The sequence below is a fragment of the Ciona intestinalis genome, chromosome 12 (genome assembly GCF_000224145.3).
Source record: "Ciona intestinalis chromosome 12, KH, whole genome shotgun sequence".
Classification (NCBI taxonomy): domain Eukaryota; kingdom Metazoa; phylum Chordata; class Ascidiacea; order Phlebobranchia; family Cionidae; genus Ciona; species Ciona intestinalis.
In genome coordinates, this window is record NC_020177.2 from 4806576 (window position 1) to 4833983 (window position 27408).

General features: G+C 36.8%; 3 protein-coding genes and 1 long non-coding RNA gene across 7 annotated transcripts; 1 reads left to right on the plus strand and 3 right to left on the minus strand.

Annotated features, from left to right (window-relative positions):
* Nucleotides 1-410: 410 nt before the first annotated feature.
* LOC100180010 lies at nt 411-9237 on the minus strand. 2 transcript variants are annotated; one of them, XM_018814465.2, is made up of 15 exons: nt 9084-9237; nt 8337-8432; nt 7808-7884; nt 6904-6995; nt 6422-6494; nt 6095-6150; nt 5677-5836; nt 5292-5389; nt 4878-5060; nt 4519-4594; nt 3983-4142; nt 3305-3464; nt 2320-2517; nt 1698-1794; nt 411-1032 (listed from the first exon to the last, which is right to left on the minus strand). In XM_018814465.2, exons 1-15 carry the CDS (start codon nt 9156-9158, stop codon nt 870-872), a joined length of 1764 nt encoding a protein of 587 aa, XP_018670010.1. In that variant the 5' UTR covers nt 9159-9237; the 3' UTR covers nt 411-869. The 2 variants fall into 2 exon arrangements, with proteins under 2 accessions (XP_018670010.1, XP_002122720.3); XM_002122684.5 differs by having other exon boundaries at nt 8337-8438; nt 9090-9221.
* Nucleotides 7276-27408, plus strand: LOC113474743. Its single transcript, XR_003396428.1, has 4 exons — nt 7276-7524; nt 19439-19443; nt 19930-19936; nt 27398-27408. It is a non-coding gene; the product is annotated as an uncharacterized LOC113474743 (long non-coding RNA).
* Nucleotides 9574-12419, minus strand: LOC100187105 (cornifelin homolog B-like). Of its 3 annotated transcripts, none has more exons than XM_002127345.5 (5): nt 12315-12419; nt 11032-11119; nt 10564-10755; nt 10065-10204; nt 9574-9739 (listed from the first exon to the last, which is right to left on the minus strand). In XM_002127345.5, exons 2-5 carry the CDS (start codon nt 11117-11119, stop codon nt 9644-9646), a joined length of 516 nt encoding a protein of 171 aa, XP_002127381.1. In that variant the 5' UTR covers nt 12315-12419; the 3' UTR covers nt 9574-9643. The 3 variants fall into 3 exon arrangements, with proteins under 3 accessions (XP_002127381.1, XP_009860537.1, XP_018670011.1); XM_009862235.3 differs by having other exon boundaries at nt 12311-12403; XM_018814466.2 differs by lacking the exon at nt 12315-12419 and adding an exon at nt 12069-12229.
* Nucleotides 12976-23461, minus strand: LOC100182344. The gene is made up of 15 exons (XM_009862306.3): nt 23355-23461; nt 20948-21100; nt 20436-20572; nt 20101-20192; nt 19580-19658; nt 19409-19509; nt 18613-18778; nt 18319-18413; nt 17794-17955; nt 17288-17417; nt 16743-16893; nt 16324-16483; nt 15801-15998; nt 15061-15166; nt 12976-13748 (listed from the first exon to the last, which is right to left on the minus strand). The coding sequence occupies exons 1-15, from the start codon at nt 23421-23423 to the stop codon at nt 13589-13591; spliced, it is 1959 nt and encodes a 652-aa protein (XP_009860608.2). The 5' UTR covers nt 23424-23461; the 3' UTR covers nt 12976-13588.

Here is a 27408-nt window from a genome sequence, read left to right on the forward strand (position 1 = left end):
GTTGGTTGATTCTTTCTGCATTATGAAATAAAAAACCTAAAGCTACTACATAAAGTAAACAAAAAATAGAGTCCCACTAATGGTGTATCAAAGAGATATAGCATTTTACAACTAAAATCATTAATTTCTTATATAGTTTCTCATCTCTATCTGACAATTTTTGTTCGCTGGAAACTTAGTAGCACTTGGTACAACCAATACTAACTATAGAGTGCTTGGAAGTGAGGAATGTTAACAATACATTCGCACACAATGGATACAATTAGTTGCTATGACTAACCTAACTAACCGCTGATGAAAACCACCACAAAGTGAAGTCCAATTATCTAATTAGGAATCCCTGGTTACATTGTATTGATTGTCACTCATCCATATATTACATATGGGCAAGAATAAATCACCACATTATTAGGTGCCCAAGCTGTTTTATTGACTTTAAAAACTTCTTTAAACATCTTGTTGGGGTTAAAGAGAAACACCCACAGTATTAAGGCATGGGTTAACTTATAATATGTTTTCTTATAAATCGCAAACATTTGTTTATTTATAAAACCGTATATCATTACATTTTACCCAAAATTAAAGAAAGGACTAGAGTTAGCAGAAGCAATAAAATGAAATTAAGATAATTTTTCAATGACAATACTCTTTAATGTTTAGTAGGATGGGGGAAGATGGGACACTTTTATCACATAATATCCAAATATCCTGATAGTATTTTAAACAATTAACAATGGTTTGTGGAAGTCGTGAAGATACGGTTTTATAATTCCTTGAATGTTCTATGTTTACTATTAAATGGGACGAGAAAATAGAGTGAAAGGTGGCGTATCTTCCCCCACCCTACTATATATTGAATTAGTGATATATCATTGACAGAAAGCTCCAGCTTTTCCATTCCTAATGTTCATGTTACATTCACACTGTTGTTCCCCTCTGCATAAAAACCTCCAGTTTTCATGCAACCAATTTGTTGGCTTCTTACACCTGACCATGCAGCCACCTCTGCCCCTACATATTGGCCGACCATATCTATAAATAATAAACATAACTTCAGTAACTGACTGGTATTTGTCTAACTTGACAGCCTTTAACACCTGTTGAGGTAACACCCTGGGTGTGGGGTTTTTCATACATCTCAGTTCCCAGGGCGCGCCATAAAAGTCACCCATATAGAAATAGAACTATCTCCTATATTTTGATTTGTCTGTAGCCTAACTACACTTGTACCTAAATAACACAACATTAATCTCTAGTTTACTTATTCTGTATGGCTGACTATCTAGAGAACCCATTTGTGAGCGGGTTTTAGTATTGAAAGTTAATCCTCTTGTCCTAAGAATACATGCGCCATAATGGTAGCCAAATTTAAATGTAAAACAGAAACATAGTTGCCAAATACAAGTTCAAGCCTCGACGCTGCTACCATTGTTGGTGTATTTGTCCTTACAAGGTATTTAACAGCATATACTGTCAAAAACTTCTCTTATTGCAAACAAAACATTGGTTCCTTTACATTTACAAATAAAAAAAAAACTGTTAGAAAATTTCTTTCAGACTTAAATACCGATAATCATAACCATAAAACATGTTTTAAACAATGAACATCGGTCTATGGGAGTCGTGAGCATGCAGTTATGAAAATGCATTCTATCTTCCCCACAATATAAACCAAAGTTAATTTTAAATCCACTTACGAGTTTGTTGCGTTGCGTTGACATGAACACGTCATACGTTCATTGAATCCCATGCAAGTGTCGTATACATCACACGTGGAAGGACTTCTACAAGTGCCTGAAGATTTAATACATGTTATATTGGTGTATGCCATATGGTAGCAAAATAGGTCTTCGAAAAATGTCCATTTGAAACCAATCAATTGTGAAATGAAGACAATTTCCAATAAGACACAACTGCTAGGAAATAGCTAACCAGGGGTTTTATAGATAAGGAATAAAGGCTTTCACATTTGCTTGAGTATATCAAGAACTTTATATTGGTGTTTTGTTACTTCTGCTACCAGGCAACAGGCATAATGTAAATATTCTTTTAGCTGCTCATCTGGTGCCAAAATGTAGCGTATTTTCATGAGTTTAAAAAGTATAATCAACTACAAGTTACCCAGATTAGAGGCAGCTAGACATAGAGCAGTGTGAAAGTTTGAACACCAAGATGTTACAACACATACATATATATATGTTTCTGTCAGGCATATTATACTTGTGGTTTGGCTCTTTCGGCAAGAATTTTGCTGACCGATGTTTCGACGTCCTATTTAAGTCACTTTTAACTAATTGACACTATAGGCTCATCTGATACCTGTATGCGGATCGGGTACTTGTTCATTGTATGTACTTAATACTTCCTCTTCACTCGATGCTACATTCCCACCAGGTCCATAATGTATTACAACATACATGACAACATAGTTGCCGAACCCAGGTGAATGTAATGTACGTAACGCATACGAACACCCTATATGAGTTATGTCTTTCCAAATCATCATTGTGTAATGGCCTGTGAAGCAAATGAGAAAATTTAAGTTTTTAACGTAAAGATGGTTATAACATGGGTGTTCTGTTTCATAAATTTTGTGCTCGCTTATGCCTTACCACGAACGTAACTTTGTGGGTGATTTAAACAACCAGCATTAGAGAGATATCAACAATGGTGGTAATATTAAACCTTAATCTTAAGATCAAACTGTAAAGTAGGCAAATGATGGTAAACCCTGAAGATGTCTCACTGGTTAACAGAATAAACATTGTTCCTTTAAGATCACAAAACAAACAATTGCTAGAAATTCTCTCTGATACTTATATCAATGAAATAAGTTATACAGTAGGGTGGGTAAAGAATAAAGATAGAAAGATGGGACACCTTTAACACATAATATTTAAGTATCTTGATAATGTTTTAAATAATTAACAACGGTCTATGGGAGTCCTGAGAATACGGTATTAGAATTTTTTGAATGTTCTAAGTTTACTACTAATCTTTATGCACACTTTTGTTTCTATTAGAAGTTTAACTTAATTAAAATAAATGTCTTTTTTCTTCCAATTAAATGTAAATATGTTTTTAACTGTAAGCGTGTTTTAACAACTGTGGTTTGGTCGCTATATCCTGTCTTTTCGATTAAAATATTTCTAAATCTTTACTACCGTAATCGAAAAGACAAATAAAAGTTATTATTATTATTATTATTATATACTACTAAATGGGATGAGAAAAGAGAATTAAAAGGTGTCTCATATTCCCCCTATACTTTTGTCCCATCTTTCCCCACTATCATATATATTACCAACAGGTCGTCCCGACACGCTGGTTCGTGGATGAGACTTGTTATAATCAAACTGCTCCATGTAGAAATGTAGAGATGAAACGTTACCGGACAGTGGGGCTCGGTCAACCATAGAAATAATATTTTCTCCAACCCTTCTGTGCCGATACCTTGATCCTTGCTGTAAAATTTGTCATTTAAAGGGAGATAAATATATTTTTTTATAACTATTGAGCAAACGCGATTGAACGTATGTAACTTATTCATCTTGGAATAGAGGGCCAAAGACAGTCGTTATAACACAGGTGATCTGTTTCATAAACTTCGTGTCCGCTTAAAAGTTAGTACTTGTGTTACTTTGTAGGTGAGTGTTTTTTTTTCCTCGGCTGACTATTTGAACAGTTCATTAGTGACCACTGAGTTGAAGCAATTGTCATTTAGTGTTTTTCCCTAAGTCATACACACCAACGATGGTAGCATTAAGTCGTGTATCCTCCAGTTACGAGACAAGTGCTCTATCCAATGTGCCGACCAAATTGTCTTGTGTGCTCTATGCTAATGGACTTTACGTTCACAAGTACATTACTTTTGTACACACAGAGGTATTGGAGTAATGGGCCAAATCTGGCCTAAATCCCAGGTCCTTAAAGATCTCACCCATATAGAATAGAAACAGAATGCTCTGCCCTGCCTACTTACATTAGAATGTGGCCACTGCACTGCTGTTTTATAAATGTGATGATGTCGGTTTGGTTTCCTTGGTCCCCTGGGTGAAATACTCATCAAAACATTTGCCCACGTTTGTGCTGTTCTCTGTAGTTGCCAATCCCATTCTAATGGTGGGGAGCCATGTATTGATCTGGAAGTAAAGGCTTATTTAAACCAACATAGAGTCATGGCTCTATGGCTTAACTATAACATGCTTAATAAGTAAGAAGTTCTAGTGTCATTTTCTCCATAGATGAAGTCACATAAAGGTAAAGGTTTTGGTATAAATGTATGAAACAAAATATCTGTGTCATAAAGACCGCCACTGCCCGCCATGCAAGAATAAATCCGTTACATTCATTCTTTATTTATAACATTCAAGTTTTAACAGGGTTTGTGTTACACCAAGTTAAAAAATCAACACATTATTTAGATGGAATAAGACAAGTTTGGTCGACATTTTAGCGGATCCTCTGCCCCACTGTATGACCTCACCTATATAGAATTATTTAATAATAATATCTTACCTAAAATAATTATGACTTGCAAGACATTCCCTTTGGAACTGAGTGCGTGGTGCGTCTCTTTGTGGGGCTGGTTGTTCTGGAGTTAACATGAAATTAAACACACTATCAACATTGTACTATTTGCAATAAACATAACTTATGACTGCTTTGCAAATTATTAATGCAAGAAAAGATGGTAAAAAATAGATGAAAAAAGTTACAACAGTATAGTACTGTTTAAAACTTAAGTTAACATTTTTCCGCATTATCACAAATATATATTGAAAGTTGAAACTAAACAGAAATTATTACAATATTTATAATATGTTTTCCATTTGAAATATTAGGAATTAAATTAATAAACCAGCCATAGATTTCACCTTGAATTAAATTATTGGTTGGTGCATATGCTCTAAAGAAAGCACGAGAATATGATGTCCGTCTCACATCAGATGGTGATATATTAGAGGACCATGGCGGCCTTCCTAATGTACCAACGTATATTGTTTGCGAATTTTGTTGGGTTCTTGATGCAGCGTAATACTTGAAGTCCAATGTCCAACCTTAAAATAAAAAATATATAAAAGAAATATAAAAAGTAGTAAAAAAGGTCCCTTGTAAAACGGTTTTATTATTTGTTGCTGTAGCTTAGTAAATAGAACTTAGGAAGTATAACTTTTATTATTTTGGGGTAGGTTCTGCAGCAAGAAGGCTCAGGAGTCCTGGGACTTAGGCAAGACCGCAAGAGAAGATCTAGTATTCCAAAAACCCTAGTTAGTAGAAACATAAGTTACCTGGTCTACATGGTTGTCTTCTAACCATCCACTTGTAATATCGACCGGTATGCCGAGTTTTGCAAAAGTAGATTCCTGTTCTATACTGACCATTAGGCCTGAAACATAATATTGTTTTTCATTTCATCCAACAAAGTGTTAGGTAAACACAAAAACTATAACTTTATTAGATTTTTTGGGTGATTTTTCTTTCTAAAATCTATTCATATATCAAAAGTGGGCAGTATTTAAACTTAAAAGTGCTTTGAACGTAAGAATCGGTATTTATAAAAGATTTTAATACCTGTACCTTTATATATAGGCTTATAAACCATGATCCGTATTCAACAACTATAAATAAAGTTATCACATTTATTCAAATTCATTCATTCATTTATTCACTGACCTGCGATACAAATATATTCTTTGTTCCGAAGTTAAAAGTCTCCAATCAGTGTTTCTTATAGATAGGCTGGTGTCAGCGAACATGTACAAGCGTGGGTTGGAGCTTCGGTAATATTTTCGTATCCAAACCAGGTTGGTGTTCACTGTGGTACTTGTGGATGCTGTAATGTAATATAGTTCTATTGGAAAATTTCAAAGAAATATTGTGCTAGAGATTTGTCATTAACCAGAATTAATGCCTTTTTGGTTTCTATATATTATCAAAATTTTTATCAGATATGTTCAGCAACTGTGGTCTGGCAAAGAATTAACCGAGTTTACCATACACTAATGCATTGCCTCTTTGGGTTATTCGTTAATATTTAAAATCTTTAGTTCATTAGTTTAGTAAGATATGTATGGTAACATAGGGTACTTACAAACTTGCGGTCTGCGACAAATTGAACATCTTCGTGGACATCTTACTGCCATGAACCTGTCAAGGAAATAATCACAATGCGATATATGGCAGGGTACTGTTAGTTGTAACAGGGTGTTTTGTTTTATAAACCTTGTGACCACTTACACGTATGTAACTGTTGGTGATTGTTTTTTGGTGACTTTTATGTAATGTAATAATAGGCCTGTAACTCTCGACTAGAGGCATGCGCTAATCACTTCATAGTTATTAGCTGTACCGTACCATATTCTCCATACTTACTACTCAATCAAGATATATAAACTTTATCAAGTAATGAATCACTTACGTAAACCATGGAGAAGTTTGAGAGCATTTATCCAAACTGTGTGTTTGGCATTCACTTGAACTGTCAACACAAGCTGCAAATATTAAGGGGGTTGGTTGCTGGTTTAATGACTTGGATTTATAGTTGTAAGGGCTAAAACACAAAACCAACAAAATAAAAGTGAATGAATAAATGAATGTAATTGTTTATCCTTGCCTGGCCGGAAAACGACAGTCGTTATAACAACCGTGTTTCTTACAGCTTGATTATTGGGCCTAATTGAATGAATGTAACTTATTTTATCCTCCCATGGCAGGAAAACCACAGTCGTTATAACACAGGTGTTTCACACACCTCGTGCCAGCTTACGAGTTACAAAGCATTTTACTTTGTGGGGAATCAACTAGAGGTTGTTGGTGTTTTTGCGCTAATGATCAGGTCTTGGGCAACAAATGAACCTCTGTTTGTACAGGGCATATTACAAACATCAAACTTATATTTACTTGGACAATAATTCCAGTTACATGATCCAGTCTTAATTTCCCTTGACCTTCTTGAAATACGACGTTCTTTGATTTGGAAATTAACTTCTCGTCTGTTAAATAAACACAAGTTAACAGTCAACACCAACTTAAGTTAAAAATAGTTATTGTTAACTCCAACAATTACTATTTTACTGACTGTCTAGCGCCACCGTCTGACTGGCTTATTTATTGCCTTTCTCCTGTCTTCGTTATGCGAACGCCGTCTCTCTAGTCTGCGTTTCAGTATAGGTTCTTGCATGGTTCTGTTAGCATCGCAATTTAGCGTAACTGTTTAAGATTTAGTTATTATGTGTTCAGCTATTAACAATATTCTATTTGAATAAGCGACTGAACATAACTGTTTTTTAATCTCTCTCTCTGGCTCTCTGTCTCTGTGGATCTTTTTGGCTCTATCTGGTTGCTGTGGCTGTTATTTTGGTTATTGTTGGAATCTGGCTATCGTTTATGATTTGCGTTATCGTCAATACATCTGTATATATTCATCAAGTGGAGAGCATTAATTAAGTTATAGACATCAGTCGCTTATTCCTTATACGGCTAAAACTGCAGCCGCGTTCGAGCTAAACCCTAGCTCCTACAGTTATTAAGTCGAATGAATGGATGTAACTTATTTATCCTCTGCTGGGCAGAAAGCTGTATTTGTATGCATATAGGCAATACTTGCTTCCATTGTGAAAAAACAATATTAATTTATTAAGCAGTTCTGTGCAAGCTTAATAAGGAATAGCACCACAAACGTTGGTATGAAAAAAAAATCAACAAGACAACCACCAAGTTAGCTAATATGTAAAACGTGTTCATGCTATGTTTAGAGCAAATATTATAATTATTATACTATATATAAAACAATACATAAGCATACCTGCAGCAAGAATATCTGCTCCATGACGAATTAGGGAGCGCTTGTTTCCTCACTGAAACACTCGAATTTGTTGGACCCTGTTTTGAAAAAAATATACGTAACTGGGGGTTTCCCTCTTTTGCTGGCAGTAAAAATCATTACTTTGTCGGCAATTAAATTTTAAATATTTCGCTCTGTCTGCTCGACCATTATATGATAGTTGTGTAAAAACCTTATCCTTACGGTTTCCATAGACCGTTATTAATTGTTTAAAACGCATTAGGATATTTGGATATTATGTGCTAAAGGTGTCCCGCCTTCCCCCACCCCACTATATACGACATACCAATACAGCCAGTACTGTGTAATACGGCACTATATTACTTTTAAGTCCACTAATTACCTGGGTAACCCAACATGTATGGGGGGTGCTACAACTTATTTATGGCAACTGGATTGTACCAATGTCCGCTCGGTGACTGCCCAAAGACGCATACGCCTACCAGTATTGATGCAAGCGCCCAATCCCATTACCCAACACCGTTCTTACCTGGTCCTTCGAGTCCGGATGCAATCGTTCGGTTTGCTCTTCTATGTCAACGATGTTCTCTATCATCTCAAAAGCGAAAAGACTGTTTTCGTCGCTCTGCAATCACCGGTTGTGCATGTGAAGTGAAATTACATAAATTGGAATAAATGTAACTTGGTTATTCCCGCGTGGCGATGCAAGGACTGTCGTTATAACACGGGTGTTCTATTTCATACACCTTGTGTCCACTAACGAGTTACCTCGTATGTAACATTGTGATTTTTGTTTTTTTTTGTTTAACTGTCAAAGTAGACAACCTATTAGTAATCACGCCGACAATAGTGGCAGTGACGAGCCTCGAACTGGTATCCTATAGTTTAGAGGCAAGCGCTACACTAAGCCACGTCGGCGTGCCCGTCGAAGGTAAAAATGTTCACAAATCATAGTGTGCCAAACTTAAAACCCATTGTAATCGTTGTAATACAGAAATAAATACAAGACTTTACTTGTACAAACCATATCGTGGCCTATTACAACATATAGTGGGGTGGGGAAGATGGGACACATTTTCATTCTATTTTCTCCTCCCATTTGGTAGTAAAGAAAGAACATTCAAAGATTTATAAAACCGCATCCCCACGACTTCCATAGACTGTTGTTAACTGTTTAAAACAATATCAGGATTTTTGGATATTATAAAGATGTCCCGTCTTCTCCCACTTTACTGCTTGTTCTAATATGCCATTAAATTCGCACGTGCATGTTTACCTGTTGAATTGCGTTCCCTTGTAGCATCACGTTCATACCTAGTAACACCACAACCATAATGTGACGTAAATCCATTATCTAGTTTTGCTACAAATATCGTTATCGTAAACCACCTGTCACGAACTTATATGAAGCAGTACTTAACCGCTTACGCTGTTTTGACGTTAAAAAATACAATCTTTCCACTAATACCTTGACACCTAAACGACACCGTAATACACTCTATAACAAGACGTGTTATATCTTTGCTCCACCTCATAGCTATGATTCACAGTTTATTCTCAGTAAAACCGTTAAAAGGGTTCCCCAGGCTATATGGCAAAATTTCGGCAATACCCGGAACGTTGCAGTTAACGTGGCGACGTTATTAGGTGTTTATATGATAACAGTTGATCATGACACTATCTCGGCGTACCTGTCGCCCGAACAACGTTTGAGGGAGCAATTTACACATATCCAGAGCCCGCGAAAGTTACGAAAAGACCGCAAGTTTTAGGAGAATAAATTTATTAACCGAGAAAAAATATAAATCTTTTTCAAGAAAATGAAAAGTACTTGGTTTACATGTATCCCTGTCTGTTGAGTTCTCGGTGCATTTGGCATAAGACTAAGGGTTCGCAACACACCATACATGTGCAGTCATGGCAAATGGAACCCTGCAAGGAATCACAATAATGATCATGTTATGTAATAACAGAAAAAGTTTTGCGTCTAAAAATTACAAAATTGTTCCTGAGACCCAAAACATTTATATATAAGCCTTGACGACTATGGCTATCACATGCATGACTAAACCGTTCACATTTAAATACAACTAAAGTCAGCGCGATCAGAACTCTTAAGGTATCCCTATAAAAGTTGGAAACCATTCCAGTGTTATGCATACATGTGTTACGTTTGATAACGGTGGTTTGGTCCGGGACAACAGTGTCAATAAACTAAGTGCTACACCACAGCATTACACATGTATGGTAGAGCCACCTGTATATCGTGGTCTGCCCTTATCTTCGTACGCAATGCCACCAGAGTAGGAGCTCCACACCAACCTAAACAACAGGTTTCGTTGTAACGTGAAGCAACCCAACACGCAAGACATCGTGTGCAGAATAAACCAAGACAGCCTGCAACAAAATGAATGAAACATTGAATGTTACTTTGTTATTCTCGCATGGTGTGCCAACGACAGCCCTTTCAAATTGTTTATACACCCCATGCTCGCTTACAAGTTACCACGTAAGTAACTTACTTATATTCTTGCGTGGCGGGGCAACGACAGTCGTTATAACACGGTGTTCTGTTCCATACACCTTACGACCGGTTACAAGTTACCACGTATGTTACTTTCTGTGCGAAGATTTTTTCTTTACTGCCAATATTATTAACAAATGATTAGTGACCACTAGGTTGGAGCAATTGCAGTTAAGTGCTTGGCCAAAGACACATACGCCAACAATTGTGGCAGCATTGATAAAATACTTACAACTTGGTATATCAAGAAAGCAATCCACCAAAGACGAAGACCACATATTAGCTGGCAGCTTAAACCGGTTCCCGGGCAAGTTAGGACCGGTTTGATCCGGTTTTGTGGCGTTGTTGTTGTTGTTGTTGTTGTTATTGTTTACTATGAACGTATTCTGGGGTGTTGGTTGGGTTACAATGACAGGGGCAGGAGCTGTGGAGTGGAAATAAGATGAATTTGTTTTAGAACTTGGATGATGGTTTCTGAAGATGATTTTACGCTTGTTGATTTTAAACGAATTCCCTTCTCTTCGGTGTTAAAAAAATTTGATATTCGGTGTCAAAAGTAATGAGCCAACTCTGGCTAGGGTACCACAACCTACAACCGCCTAACGCTAACCACTGAGTTACCGCGTCCAACTATTTTTCTATCACGACTAACTATTTTTTCTTTCACAGTAAATGAAATATTATCGATAATCCAAGTTACCTGTTGCTTGTGGTTGGTAGATAACTTGTGGTTGAGACGTCATGGGGGGTACGGGGTAAGGACTGTAGTTCGGCGGGGGGTACGACATCTGGGGAATGAAACCGGATAGTTATATAGCTGCTATCCTTTAAACTATCATAGGGAATATATGGTCATTAAAAGTGTTAAAAACACGACGTCGAGGGTCCCGGGTTCGAGTCCAATGGTGGATAGGGAATACGACACCTGGTTCGCATATTATGTCTATATCTATTATACCTCAATCTATCTTCCGAGCACAAGACGTGTATATCTGATTTAATGGATGCATTTTTACGAATATGTGAAGACCTTATTAAACATTGTTATCATAGTGGCGCAAACAAACCTAAATAACATAGTGGAATATACTATATTGTTAGAATGCTTTGATACGTAAAAAGCGACGTTGATTCATGATACTAGGTTCAAAACTCAATGCTACCACCACTGATGGTGTAAGCGTTTTGAGCAAAACACTTGACGGGAATTGCTCCAACCCAATGGACAATCACCCACAAAGTTACGCACATGGTAACTCGTATAAGCTGGCACGGGGTGTATGAAACGGAACATCCGGGTTATAAACGTTTGAACGTTTACCCTACATTTATTAAAGTATCTGTCGGAAACGGAGAGCAGGCGGATCAGCGAGCCGCTTTTTTTAAACAAGAAACGTGAACGTGATGGACTACGCGGGTAATAAAAGACGTGCACGTTTATTCCGCCACTAAGAAACACCGTGTTCATTATTACCCCAATAAACCTCGATTGTCACGTTTATGACGTCACATTCGTGCATGAATGTCACGAGCGCATGCCAGACTATCACGTGTTTCTGCAATTTCATTTATAAAATAAATTCTCGCTACTAAGAATAAGTGATAACGGAATTAACAACGTGATGGGAAATCGGCTATCGGCTTTGCTGTTAATAATAGATTCCAGTTATATGACCGACTAATTATACCAGGAAATTATAAACGTTATTTATACTGAGCCTAAAGCAGTTATTATACCAGTGCGCTGCAAAATTCGAAGCTGTTGCAAAGTTCTTTGCATACCGACGTTTCGACCCCTTAATAGTCGTGTTGCCTATATCAGTACTGCATATCTAAATATGTAGTTGAAACATTGCTATGCAAAGTGCATTGAGTAAAATAATCTTAACATTTTACATTTACAAGGTTTAAATATGTTAAAATGCCATAGCGCGCATTATGTAACCTTAATATTATGTTATAAACTTGCGAACAGTTACCTACCTTCTCTCAATTACAACGTTATATACCAACCACTATAACCGCTTCTCAACACTACTGGTACAAACTGTTGTTTCACAAGCACAGCGAGACTTGGACACATCCTCGTCTTAGCAATCAACGCTTTTCCACAGCCGCAGGTTTAATTGATTGCAACAACAATTGCCTGTAGGGTTCTAGGCTTGCATTTCTGCAAACTTTATCTTTTGATTGCGCCATTGGTTAAATGCAAATTATTCATCCTCGCGTGGCGGGACAATCTAAAATTTATAACATTAGTGTCTTGATACACAACCATATGTTTGCTTTTGAAGATATAACTTACCATCATAGCGTGGAAAAGACAGTCGTTGTACGGGTGTTCTTTATCATACACCTCCAGCCCGGCCTACAAGATGCCACGTATGAAACTTTGCCAGCGTTTTCTGTATTTTCTGCATATAGATGGTTTTGAGTAACCCATCATTGACATACACGACTGCAAATGTGGTACTATCGAGAACCGAACCCGATATCTTATGCTTACGACGCCAGTGCTCTGGGGTTCTCGCTGTACACAACATCTCCTAACTTTAACAATAAACCAGTATCGTTTTACGCAAAATTATCTGTTTTGCAATCCGTGAGGGTATATGAAGCAAAGTAAAAGCATGTCAAATAATCCGTATACATTGTATTCTGGAGTAAATATAAATACAAGGTGAAAAAAGTGAACACAATAAAGAAATAAGAACTCAATAAGAATCAAACACACGCGAGGATAAATATTGTTGGTGTAGATGTGCCTTTGAATAAAATAGGGAGTTTAGCATAAAGTAGGCCGGGGTAAGACCATTAGCACATATTGTTCCATATTTTTATTACGGTTTTTAACAATTAACAAAGCTTCTTTAGAGGTGTCAGGATACGGTTTTTATATTTCCGTGAATATTCTTTGTTTACTGCCAAATAGAATGCTATAAGAGAATGAAAACATGGACCGCTTTACCCCAACCTACTATATTACTAATGTAAAATCTCAAAGTAAAACGAAAATTTTAAAATAGTAGAGTTGTAACAACATAGTAAAATAAACGATCGGGAATCCCAAATATGGGAGTTTTAAGCCCGGAATTTTTAAACCGGTAAATGTGTATAGAGTTTAAAATTATGAGAATCAAATAAAATTAAAACAAAGACAACGTCCTTGCTGTGACATCGACCCAGCCCCTCATGCGTTGAAAGCATCGCAAGTAAATAAATGTAAAGGCCATCGTGGCATTTGATATAATGAGGTATCAGACGCATATTGCACCAATGACGTTGTTCACGGGGATCAAGGAACATTTACATGAGCTTTCACCCTGGCACTCCCCTCTCCATATGCCAGGGAACCTTCCTGTTTGTTTCTTACAACGAACCATGCAGCCACCCGAACCTTGGCATACTGGTTGCCGTCTGTAATATAAACGACATTAAATAAAGTGGCATTTTTAACACATTTTTGTTTTGTGTACAACGCGAAAATGCTACCGTTTAAACGTCACCGGGACAGCTCATATATAGACACTTAATAATAGAGTTTGTATTCTAAGGGTGAGGTCCTCAGTGAGGCACACCTGGGACCTGGGATGTAGATTTATTATACCCAAACACCCAGAGTGCTGCCACTTAGATCCCACTGTGGCAGTTTACAGACACTTATTTATACAGATTATATAATAAGGGTGAGGTCTTTAGCGAGACATACGCACAATTAGCAAACACTTTGGTATCATAAGCTGTTCCATTTAACCCACGAAATACTAACGTGTATCCGCATTCATTGAAAAGAACGCAAATACAGTGTTTCTAAATCTCTGGTTTACAAACCGCTATCTAAGCCAAACCTAGTTTCTAAATTACACCGCATTCAGGACACCGCATCCGTATATAGATACATATTAGATACGGAAGCTTTGCAGAAACAGTCGTGTATACATGACGCATATAGTCAACCCACAGCGAATTTCCCAACCCACTGGATATAAACTACAAATTACTTGGTAAAACCACCATATGTAAACCAATAACTTTATACACATTAACTTTACCCGCGGTGTGGATTCTTAGCACGAATTACTTATTAGCTGTGTTGTGTGATTTTATCCATGGCGTGTTTTGACGACTGGTGCTACTTCCCGTCTTTACGTTTTTTGGGATTCAGGATTTTGTTGTTGTGTTTAGATACAAAAAGACATTTACACTACAAGTATTTCTTGATATAATCACACGAGTATTCAATTTGCATACACGTCGAAATAACTGCGGTTCTTTTCGTGAATCTGGCCTTGATCTCGCACCCATTCTCCTGAACAATTCTCGATGCATAATACTAGAATACACCGAATGCTACTAAATATACAACTATAACAAAAACCGAGTCGGAATATATATTTCTTTGATAAACCATTAATCGGACCCGATTTTTGCTTGTGAATATTTAATAGAAGTTGGTGTATCCTAGTATTATGCCACGAGAGGGGGAGATTATCAGGATCAGATTCACAGAAAACATCACAGTTATTTTGAACGGTATACCAAACGAGTACATGTGCAAAAGGATCGACACTTAACGTGTAATGTAAATTTTCGGAAGGCGTTAGAACATAATTACGAAATTCTTAATTAGCAAAAAGACGGAAAGTAACGAGTCTATGTTGTGTTGACGTGTACTTCAGCCATACTTGTGTATACCAATATATCTGACGTGTAAAACATTTATGTTTACCTGGTGTTTCCACGATATCTGTATGGTTGACATCCACACGTCACCTCAGAGTCGAATCCCATGCAACGATCACCGCCCGAACAAGCTGCAGGGCTCATGCATGTACCTTGTGATAAAGATCGTTAGATAACATGAAGATATAAATATTTAGAAAAAATATAGCCTGCCCTGACAACTGTGTTGAATACAAATAAAGAGGTCACGACCAAAGGTAATGTAAACCAATATACGACCGGAACAGTTTAACCCCTAACTCATACCATGAACGTAACTTGACGAACCTTATTTCTAATTTTAGGCCAAACATTTGTTCCTACAACAAGTTGTTAGACATAGTGGTGATCGTTTTTTATAAAAGCGTGCTTGAAGTAATATTAAAAACCTTTAAATAGCTACTGAATCACGATCTCAAACATTAAAATTTACCCACTTTATTATACATCAAGCCCCCGGGTATACAATATATTGAGTAGTCGAGTAATAACGACTGCCATTGCCACGTTTAGGGAGGATAAATAAGTTACGTTTGTTCAATGCATTATAATTGCCATTTACTAAAGGTTCGTCATAAATTACACCAAATGTGTTTTATCTCTGTAAACTCGTTTACAGCGACGTTATGTCATTACTTATTATAACAACGACCGTTTTGCTGGTAATTCCGTTACTTTGTTACTTTGTAGTTAACACGGTCTTAGTAAAATAAGTGAAGAGATAACAAACGTATACAAAACTCTTACTTTCTCTTGGATCCGGTACATTTTCAAGGTAACTTCTTATAGTTCTTGCATTTGTCGTATACTTGAAGTTACCACCCGGATTGTAGTGAGATACGGCGTATGTTGTCTTGTAAGTACGACCCCCTCTTCTTACCAAACGAACAGCGACCGCACAACCGACACTTCGTGTACTTCTCCAAAGCATTTGTGTGTAGTGTCCTGAAGTAAGCGAAGTATTATGATGCTGATTTTGATTTTCTTTCTTATTTTATGGTATATTATGTAATGTAATGAAATGGTGTAAGTTATTTCCGTATAGAAATGGAAGAAACCACAAACCCTTGAATAATAACCATGTAAAACTTGATTAACTCGGCTGTGAATATACAGGAGCAGGCTACACCCATATTATAACTCAATATTTAGTGTGTGTATGAATGCATCGTGTGTGCGTGTGTTGCCACACCTTAACACAAAGGATCAATAAGCTTATACTAACTACTAATATAACAGCATACTTAAACATAGCATCCCAAATACTCACCAACTGGCACGCCTTGAGTAGTTAGTGTTGGGTTCTCCCTGTTGTAATCAAACACCTCAGCATACCACCTTAACACAGATTCCTTGGCAGGGCTCCCATCCACTGAGAAATCCCATGCAATGTTCTCACCAACGCCTCGATCTCTATTTCTTGTTCCACTCTGTTGCAAGGAAGGGAAAGTTTTTAAAACGTGTTGTAGACCCAACACCACTCATAGAAAATTGCACCAAATAAATTCTTGCTAAACGATTGGTTGCTTGTGTGATTTTTTTGTGTAATAAGTTAAAGTTGTGGAGGTTACAACAAGTGATAGCAAGTGTTTAATTTTCATTTATTACCGTTTTTTTACGTGTGTGGTATTTTTATGAAAGTGTTACCGTTTTTAAATAGGTAATTTAATAATATCAATACCAACTTACCACCGAGTGCGGCCAATGTGGGGTCCGCTGAACGTTACGTTTGGTCATGAACGGATGGTTAGGAGCCGATTCAACAAGATGGTCCGCCCAACGTTGCGCTGTAACTGCTAAACTTGTGTCCCAAGTAAAACTAGGCAAGTTGTGGATTGCTCTGTGTGGTAACAGAGTCATGATTAGACAATTTGAATGACTGGATGCCCTTATTTTATCTGTTCGGTCAATCAAGATTGAAAAAAGGCGTACCACGATCATCAGTAATTACAGAGTCAGGGTTAATCAAGTTGAATGGAATATTGAATTACTTTACTTTGTCTCTATGGTCAAGGTAACGAAGGTTGGAGCAATATACAACATCGTAGAGAGATGGGAAGTAACCATATAACATGGGTGTTATGTTTCATACACAGTTACCGCGAATGTAACTTTGTGGGTGTTTATCTGTAAAGCTGAAAATGTGAACCACAGAGAAAGTGTGTCTTACTATCCCTCCAAAGGATTCAAAAGTGAAGTATTGTCACACAAGCCATTAAACGTCGCATTCTCACCTATAGAAGTTATGATACGTAAGACATTCCCTCTCGTAAGCTGTCCTTGGTTGATCGGCACGTGATGTCGCTGTTGGTTCAGCTGTGGTGGTGGTGGTTGGAGCTGAAGTGGAAGGTTCGCTTGAGGATCCTGTGGTCAAATATACATCGTTATTGAGATATAATTGTTTGGGCTATGATGTTAGGCACATAATATCCCACATTTATACAGTTAGGCACATAATATCCCACATTTCCTGCTTTTAACAGTTAATAGCGTTCTGTTGGAGGGTACAATAAATTACCCGAGATTGATGCCAAACTTTTCCTCGTTACAGAGTTTGCTATAAAACCCAGGGTGCTATACGACCTATTAGTAACTAATTAGTTGGAGCAATATATGTCATACGTTTCCTGTCCAAGAATATATTAGTACCAATTGTTGAACGTGCTATGGTAACGGGCCAAGTCTGGGCCGAAATCCAAAGTATCTTACAATGCAATCGCCAACCACTAAGCCAACTTACTTGGCACATATATCGTCCATACAGCGCTTGTATAACCACAGCAAGGGGTCAGCTGTGAGATACGTGAAGTCCAAGGCCCACGACCACGGTTAGCGATGAACAACCGTTGTGAGTTTGGTTGACGAGTTGAAGATGCATATAACTTCAAATCAAGGCTCCAGCCTTAAAAATTATGGTATTTAAAAATATATGAATTTTATTTTACAGGGGCAAAGTCCTAGATTTCTTACCACAAAATACAATGTTTTTTAATGCAATTAATGAAATATTATTTAGAATTATAGCATACTATATAGTAGGGCGGGTAAAGATGGGACACCTTTAACACATAATATCCAAATATCCTGATCGTGTTTTAAACAATTAACAGCGGTCTATGGGAGTCGTGGGAAAATATTTCCTCGAATGTTTTTGTTTGCTGCCAAATGGGACAAGAAAAAAAAATGAAAGAGGTCCTATCTTCCCCCACCCCTATTATATATATTACAGCAAATCTTTTAAATATCACGTGTATATATAACCTACCGCTAGCACAAGGAGCTTTCCGTATCATCCACTTATAAGTTGAACCATGTCTCGCCTTGCAGAAGTAAAACGGTGTGTTATATGCCCCGGTTCGCCTGTTTAATATAACCTTATAAATATTTAAACGTTGTGTTTACTGTCAAATAGAGCAAAATTAATGGGTTGTTAAAACTTGGAAAACCGCGAATAAATTGCAAACAGCTTGCAGATATTTTTCGCGGTATTTGTCCCTTACATTACTACATACCAATCGAAGTAATTTGTGTCACAAAAATACTGGAACGTCATAATCACCTTGAATATATTTGAAATGACGTCACTTCGCCTACGTAAGAGCTTCTAGAAACTGGTTTCCATGGTGATCTTGGTCGTGATTGTGACGCACTGTACATGTATAAATGGGGTGCTGTGACGTCATTATAGTGGATATTTACTCGCACAAGGTTTGGGTCTGCAGTTGCTGTTAGGACAGAGAAACAACAGTTTACTGGACTGTATATCAGATGATCTAGTAAATATTCTGTTTTTCTCGAGTTATTCGCTACATCTGTTGCAAAACAAGCGTCGTTCTTATCAGGTGATCTTGTGTAGGGGTTTTGCAACGAAGGACGGCTTACGGAAACAGTGTTTATTTAACCTTCAGGTTATAGGACAAGTTTTGCAACTTTGTAGATTTTGCAGGTTATTCTTGGGCGTTACTTACTTTTAGGAATATTGTGTTTTATTTTTCTCCTCCTTAAAAAGTAAATTCGAGGGATTTTCATCAATTAAAACTAAGTCTAAACGTTTTGTATAAATCAATGGTATTGGTATATATATAGTATTGTGGGGTAAGATGGATACCGTTAGCCCACAATACCCACTGTTGTTTTTTAACAATCAAAAACTGTATTTCGGAGTCGTGAGAATACGGTTATTATATACAAATATTGTTTGTTTACTACCAATGTGAAAAAGAAAATGAAAACATAGACATTCTACTCTAAACTACTTATTTTGTGGTATTTAAACGGTTCCATTACATACAGCAACCGTAATTTGGTCATTTTGTAAATTATTGAATTTTGCAACCTAAGCCCGTCCATTATACCTTCAGTTGTGGTTTCTTCTGTGTTAACAGTTGTTGTCTCTGCTGTTGTTGTTGTTGCAGAGCACATATCGCAAGTCTCAGGGCAATGTCTGCTCATGAACCTGTGTTACGTAACATTGATTAATTATGACGTCATAAACCGCATTATTTTTTATATTCTCGTAAACTTACGGTCTGTAACTTGAACTAGGGTGGCAAGCTCGTATCTGCGTCTTGAACAGTCTGCATGTTGGACGATCGTCAAAACATGCTGTAACAACAACATCGTTTTAGCCATACATTTTACTAAAACAATAGTTTATGAAAACTTTTGGACAGGTTTTTGTGCAAGATTGCCAGACACCGTTGTGACACACTAGTTAGTGCGGCATCTCTATGACCCATAGATTACAGATTCGAGGCTCGCTGCAGCCACCATTGTGGCCGTGTGTGTCTTTTTGTTTTTCTAAAAAATACTGCTACGACGAACGATCATAATTTAACACTTTATATCAGGGGTAAAAGCAGCGCTTGGTAAAAAGTTTGAAAGTCCTATACCGTATATAACTTTGTTAAGCCGGTAGACGACAACATTAGAACTACTGACATAATTCAATTACAATACAACTAACCGTATCTAATATCTAATTGTAACGACCCGTATATAAATCATAATATCAAGGCCTTAACAAATCTGTTTTAGATATACTCACATTCACAGTAATTATCCGAGCACTGTCGTTTATCTAACTCCATAACACGATCAGAAACCATTCGTTCACGACTCTGGAGGTTTAACCCTTGCCTGGGAAAACAATATTGTTATTTACAGCATATTCTATAACTTCGGACCAAGAAGACAATATTTTTATCAATTTTTCAAAGTTACAAACGTGGTAACTTATAAGCGGCACGCGGTGTATGAAACAGAACATTCGTGTTAGAAGGACTGTCGTTACCCCACCACGCGTGAGTATACGTTTCTTCAGTACCGGCGCGTACCCGGTATGATATTACAGTAGTGAGTAAATCACCAAATCCGAATTACCTGCAACAGCTGAACTCTCCCCACTCGCTCGACCTTGATGAAGCGGACTTTCTCACTGATAAGCCAAACCTCAGCTCGTTAGATGAGAAACCAAGATCTCCAGGCGGAATGACGAGTCTCACTTGTACAGGTACGTCCTGTGAGTCAGATGTCATTAAGATAACGGAAAACATTTCTAAAATCTTTCGAAATTTTCCATAAATTATTTTGTTGTTAATGTAAATATAAATACCGGGGCAATGATTTTGTCAGCCGTTAATTTCGTAATGTATAGCGAGTTATACCCGAAACATGAGCCACACAACAGGATGTCTCGCGATTTAAGTTGTGAAAAATAAAGATATAGTTCATACAAACTGCATGCTAAGTTTACAAAATCCGTTATATTACCACTTTTACACAAGTGATGCATTCATACATTGCGTCCCACTTAAAGTATCAAAATACCCTATTACTTGCAAACCGAGCCATAGTAATAATCTACACATGAAATTATGGGAGTTGTGAGTCACCTCTGGGTCGATCATATCTTCCAAGTCACCTCCAGGTAACAAGTATTCAGATAACTGGTTTACGTCACTCGGTTGAATCGTTGGACCTTGTGTTTGGTTATTGACGTTGTTGTTTAAAGTTCGTTGACGCAATATCTCAACCATGGTTGCCAACTGAAGAAATAAAGTTGAAGTTATTATTTGAATAAATGTAACTTGGGCAACAACTGCCGTTATAACATGGTGGTTCTGTTTCATACAACTCATGTAAGCTTACAAGTTACCACGTATGTAGCTTTGTGGGTGATTATTTTTCACATTACATACACGTATATACAAAATATACAAGGTTTGGTCTTGAGATGTATATGTTGTATACGTGTATGAAACTATGTAAAAATGACGTAACTATAGGATCATCAGCTTATGTCAGGAGTTGTTTAAACCTAAACCACCGGCGTGGCATCTAATCCTGTTAATAAGAAGCGCACGAAGGGGATGGTTGTCGTTGTTGTGATTTGTATATCAGAGACGCACAAATGGGATCTATCGTTCTGCTTAAAATCGCTTAAATCCGGTGTGTTATTCCGGATCGTCTAATCTTTTACCATCTGTTTATTGTTATTGTGCTGAGGTGTAAATACTGTGGCTGTCTTGACATTTTACTTTCGTTGCGCGTTTAAAACACAAACTACGAGCGAGAATTTCTATTCCTAGAAAACGTGACTTGAATTTAATGACGACATTTACCACTGAGGTCTTGTATTATCTCTCCCGTGTCAAAATATAAGATAACCTAAGATTTATCATGTAGGAATTATACGTCTGTTAACCATAGGGCGTGTGAATGATAAGCGTTGATGTTTTGAGTAATCTTGGCTACAATTTCATCTCCTTGTTTAAGGCGCGGTGATGTGAGATTTTTTATCAAAACCGAATCTTTGGCTTTTTAACCCTAACCATTACACCCGCAGTTTGCAACAAATTGATTCTTTGCACGGACTGCAAATTGAACTTAAATATAAACCGATTAAGGTCGCAGATATGCTTATATGTAAACTTAAGTAAGCTGCGCATTTCTTCCACGTCTGCAGCTTTAAACACTGGCGGGTAATATCAGACGGTTTGAAACTGATTAATATGATGGTTAATGCAATAAACAGATACAAATATTATTATAACAACCGCAAGTTTTGTTAAAGCAATAAAGTTGTGAAAATATAACAATATATTGTAGTGGCCACTGTTTCGCTGTTTCCGTAGTTTAATACTTTGAATCGGGGATTATCAAACGTTGTATTATGTGCTAATGGTACCCATCTTACCCCATGCTACTATAAACCAATTATTGTTATGCCGTTTCCCAGGATTCTAATAGGCCAGGCATATATCAAAATGAGATTAAATTAATACTTCGTTCTTTACCGCGACCAAACATGTAAATAAAATGTATGTTCTATATAATAACGTGATTGACATTAAGTTTATGATATATAACTTGGGAGTGACCGGTAACTGGCATGTGTTCAATCCATAATTACGTCTCACTTAATTGACGCCTAACTTTAATAACTTCTCGTGATATTTCACCGTCACGACATTTCCACAGTTTTATCAATGAACTTTAACGGCTTTGGAGCCGGAAACTCGTATTTCCCAAACTGTGTGTTATGTACGGTGGTGTGCCGCAAAATTGTGATTAATAACATCTGTGTTTTTTACGATGGTGTGCCGCGAGAATTTCACTAATTAAAAACAACGTATGGGATTTTCTGTGGTGCAAATCAAGGCTAAAATTGGGCTTCGTCCGGAAATGTTTTATTAAACGGTTTATAGCACATTTCCCAAACCTTTTCTCTCGCAACCCCTTTTAATCTTATCAAATTTTCTGCGACCTTTTCACGATTATTAGTCTAACTATAATATATGCAGTACCATTTGTAAACTTGGTGAACTCTCGGTCACCCCTAAAGTTTGTTTTCTCCCAATTTGGAAAGCCCTGGTCTACTTGAGTAAATCCTAGCTTTAATGTTACAGCGCATTTACAGTTAAATTGACGAGTTTAAACTTTTAATTAAGCGGCTTATAACATGCCATATTACCATTAACAACATTCTATAAAACTCTAAAAGATTGCTGTTAATTGGTAAAAATACGATTAGGAAATATGGGTTATTATTTGTATAATGTGCTACACTGTTTGCGCACGACATATTGCAACTCGCGCACGAGTCGTTATAATCAAATTTTGTGCGAAAAAGTGCAGAATTATTATCCATCCCACCATGTCTATAAAACAGCAACAGGCATCACTTTAGATTAACCTAATATTAACTTTTTTGTTAATGCTGACTCAATTCTACAGGTAAAAGACCCCGAATCGTAAAGCATTGAACTCGCAGTAAATAAAACACATCACAATACTTACGTCCATGGCTTGCGACACTTGTACAACGATGCATAGAACAGCGGCGATTAATCTACACCTAACAATCATGTTTAACGTTTAAATATCTGCAAAAATGAAGCCTTCACGTTATATCAGTGCAAAATTAAATCGTTTAACGACAAAGGGAACATTCGTGTTTCTTATACTTTGTAACTTTAAACTCTACTAAGAACATAAGCTATACATCTTCTTGCAGTATTACAATCACATATTAAACTACAAAGTATTCAGAACTATTGAAATCAAACCCTTTTCAGAGATACACGCCGTTAAACATAGAAAAAACGACTCAGTAAAGAACCAAAGCTCTTCTTTTGCAGATAGCAAGCTTCCAGCAATCCCCACAGTAAAGTACTGACTACTCGTTGCTTCAAATCAATCTAACAACCTACTAACTCGTCCTCGTATTTATGGCAGTGTAGAACCTTCTTCTCGCCCCGAGTTTCGTGACGTAGACACATGCGGCGTCGATTTCATTTGAATTTCAGTTCCCCATCATCACTAACCATCTTGCGGTACAAGTTTGGTTACGACGAATTAATCTAATCTTCCGTAAGTGTCAATCCGGCGAGGTGGTTTCACACCCAATGCAAATTTACGGTGGAGATTAATTTCCTGATAAAACTTCAATATGAAAACAGGTTGCACTTTTAAATAAAATAACATATTTTTTTAACCTTTTAAATAAAGAGTCATATTAATTGAAACAGTAAATAAATGGGAATTAACAACAAAACGACAGTCGTTTTAACACGCTTAGGATAGAATATAGGAAAGAGAATTGGTAACAAAACGTGGCTGTTAAATGAATGAATGTAACTAACTTTATACTCGCGTGGCCGGAAAACGACAGTCGTTATAACACGGGTGTTCATACACCCCGTGCCAGCTTACGAGGTACCATAAACTTTTTGGGGGGAGGAGGGATTTTTTATGTATAGTAGGGTGGGGGAAGATGGGACACCTTTAACACATAATAACCAAATATTCTGATCGTGTTTTAAACAGTTAACAACGGTCTATGAGAGCCGTGAGGATACAGTTTTATAAAAAAAATCGTTGAATGTTTGTTTACTACAAAATTGAGGAGAAAATCGAGTGAAAAGGTGTCCCATCTTCCCCCAACCTACTATATGGCTTTTTTATATAGGGCTGATAATTTGGACAACCTATTAGTGACCACTGGGTATAAAAATGACGTCATACGCCCACGTTTCGACGTATATAGACTTCCATCAGGATAAATCCACTCTGGTTATTAATGCAAAATAATCAAGATATAATGTAATCTAATCTGCAAACATTTGCAAAGAAAATACAAAGTCATTGTGAGCTATTCATTTATCGCATAACTAATGTTTCTACTTCTATAAATGTCAGTTTATTTTTAAACATTCGCTCATATAATATTCAAATTCACGTCGTTAGGAAATTTAATAAGATTATAATCTAAAGCCTAATCTGTGTTTGCTGACAACTGTGTATTCTATGTTATACATGATAGCAACTTATGTGTATTATTAAGTAAATTTTGCGTATTATATACAACTTACGTGTATTATATGCAGAACATTTAATTTTAGGCGTATTTTCTATAACGGTCTTACGGCGAGTAACGCCAAGGTGGTTTTACGTTTGAATTAGCCGTTTACTTAAATAAATATATATAAGTTTTTCAGATCGTTTTTAACCTAGCTGTTTCAAAATACTGTAAGTGTAGGGTAATGTAGTTATAAGAACATAATATCTCATATTGTTTTATCGTGTTTTTGACAAATATGAAGCTCTCTTTTAGAGTCGTGAGGATGCGGTTAAATAACTATATAAATATTCTTTGTTTGCTACCAAATGTTATGATGAAAATGGAATAAAAACCCTCTTACCCCAACCTACTATATCCACAAAGTCGTGAAATAGGTATTTACTACATATCTATGCCTAGTGGTGGCATTTCACGTTGCCACCATGGTGTCTGGGAAAGACGAATGTTTAAGCTTTTCAATCAAAACTGTCGAATGGTTGACACATAGTGCTGCAAATGTTCCCAATAATAGAGAGCCTGCAAAAGGTTAAGTACATTAATAAGCTATTTCTGAAACATAAGGCCATAATTCTTACGATCGCTATTCATCACTTCACATGATGTCATATAAAAATGACGTCACCCATTGAAGACCTTTCGAGATCGCGATAAATCGTTGACACCATGACATCACTTGCAAATCATAATACCGCTTTTGTTCGAGAACAATAGAAAACGCCGCATCCGTGTCGGTGGTAATACTCCTTGTGTATGACGTCACATTGGTGTTTCATATCGAATTATTACGTTAACCCGCCTGGGGCTGTCAGCGTAGAATAATATAATATTATCGAGATAGAAATGATTTTCGCGGTTACAGGTTCATAAAAACCACAGCTCCGCATAATGCATTGTATTCTATATGGGTGAGGTGTCACCAGGAGATTTGGGATTTAGGGCAGAGTTGTCCAATTCGGTTTGCCCATACAGTGCAAATTACCTCTTAATTACTTACAATTACATGAAACGGTCAAATTAAAGGGTTTATACATACACGCCTCTATATACCGCAACAGGAACATGATTATATTATATTCTGCAAGGGTTAGGCCATACACCACCACGCCGATGCCACACAAGCAAACTTGTGTTTTAGGCTTGGGTTTCCCATTACCATTGCGGTAGGGTTTCTAAAGAGGTTCTGAGCTGTGATAAAAGTCACGGCTAAAATCGCGACTTCCGTAAAAGCTTGGAAGAACTTTATGCGAGGAAACCGCAGTCTTACCTCAGTGTTTGATATTTAAATACGTGATATAGCAGGGTGCAATAAAACAGTCAATGTTTCATTCACTTTTATCTTCATATTTGGTGGTAAACAAAAAATATTTACAGAGTTATATACTCGTATCCTCACGAAGCTAAAAGCGCATTGTTATTTGTTTAAAACACGATTAGGAAATATGGGAAATTAGGGGCTAACGGTTTTCATCTTACCCCACAGTATTATACAGACTTTTTGACTGCAAAGTTATGAATTCGTGCAATAAACACGCGTTTGCAAGTTACATAATGCTATAAACCACAAAACATGCGACGGTTAATTGAAAGGATTTTCTTCTCAAGTAAACTGAAAACAAAAACAAATTTTGCGGAATTTTAATCTCGGTTATTTATCTCGGCCAGAATATGAAAGAGAAAATCAAATCTATTTTTAGCGACCCGCCAATTAGCCAAAAAGTGAAAGTGTGTGGTTGTAAAATTTGTGGTTTACAAAATCCCATTAAAAATTAAGTGCTGCACTGGATTAGCTGTTTTTTTTTATTATTGTGTAAAAACACATATACGATGTATAGGTTATGAGAATTTCCTTTCGTGAGGTATTGTATCAAAATTATACAAATGCGAAGAAATAATAACTTGAATAACAGTTATAAATGTGATTCTACCCACGAAATACAAAGTGCTTAAAAGGTAATCCTATTGAAAAATGAGTAATATTGGCTTAACAGGAAATTGTGTCTGTTTTTACAATAGGCTATATCTAACATTACGTATTTTTGTACCTTCAAATACAATAACAAAGTTCATTTAAAGTTAACAGTAATGAGAAAGAAATTGTCAGCAAAACAACAGTCGTTATAACATGCTAAGAACCAAAGGCGAACCACAGCAGTATAGGTTGCAAAGGTTTAATTAATCTATTCGAAGGAAGTGTGCGTAAAATTAAATTGGTCATAGAAATAGTACACCTGTATTATAAAGACTGTTTTTGCCCCGCCATGAAAAGTTTCATTCTTTTATTCAATCTGTACATTTTGAAATTCATTCATGTTTTGCAGTTTTTTTGTAAAATATTTATTCCCTTTACGATGCTCTATATATCACGCCATGGCGTGGTACTCAGTGCGTATATTAGGTGGGCGAGATTGATTACACCGTGATTCAACACAACGCAAAATCTAACCCAAAATCCGCGCTAAACGACGCCATTAGAAATAAGCTAAACATTTG

What these genes read in the sequence shown, in the direction of transcription:
- LOC100187105 (XM_002127345.5), bottom strand. Translation starts at nt 11,119, where the DNA reads ATGTCGTACCCCCCGCCGAACTACAGTCCTTACCCCGTACCCCCCATG. An exon ending in CTACCAACCACAAGCAACAG is followed by an intron (nt 10,756 to 11,031) that starts GTAACTTGGATT and finishes TCCACTCCACAG; the next exon opens with CTCCTGCCCCTGTCATTGTA. An exon ending in GGGCAGACCACGATATACAG is followed by an intron (nt 9,740 to 10,064) that starts GTGGCTCTACCA and finishes GATTCCTTGCAG; the next exon opens with GGTTCCATTTGCCATGACTG.
- LOC100180010 (XM_018814465.2), bottom strand. Translation starts at nt 9,158, where the DNA reads ATGGATTTACGTCACATTATGGTTGTGGTGTTACTAGGTATGAACGTG. An exon ending in TAACTGGAATTATTGTCCAA is followed by an intron (nt 6,495 to 6,903) that starts GTAAATATAAGT and finishes TAATATTTGCAG; the next exon opens with CTTGTGTTGACAGTTCAAGT. An exon ending in AAGACAACCATGTAGACCAG is followed by an intron (nt 5,061 to 5,291) that starts GTAACTTATGTT and finishes TTTTATTTTAAG; the next exon opens with GTTGGACATTGGACTTCAAG.
- LOC100182344 (XM_009862306.3), bottom strand. Translation starts at nt 23,423, where the DNA reads ATGATTGTTAGGTGTAGATTAATCGCCGCTGTTCTATGCATCGTTGTA. An exon ending in AAGTGTCGCAAGCCATGGAC is followed by an intron (nt 21,101 to 23,354) that starts GTAAGTATTGTG and finishes TTATTTCTTCAG; the next exon opens with TTGGCAACCATGGTTGAGAT. An exon ending in TACTCAAGGCGTGCCAGTTG is followed by an intron (nt 15,999 to 16,323) that starts GTGAGTATTTGG and finishes CGCTTACTTCAG; the next exon opens with GACACTACACACAAATGCTT.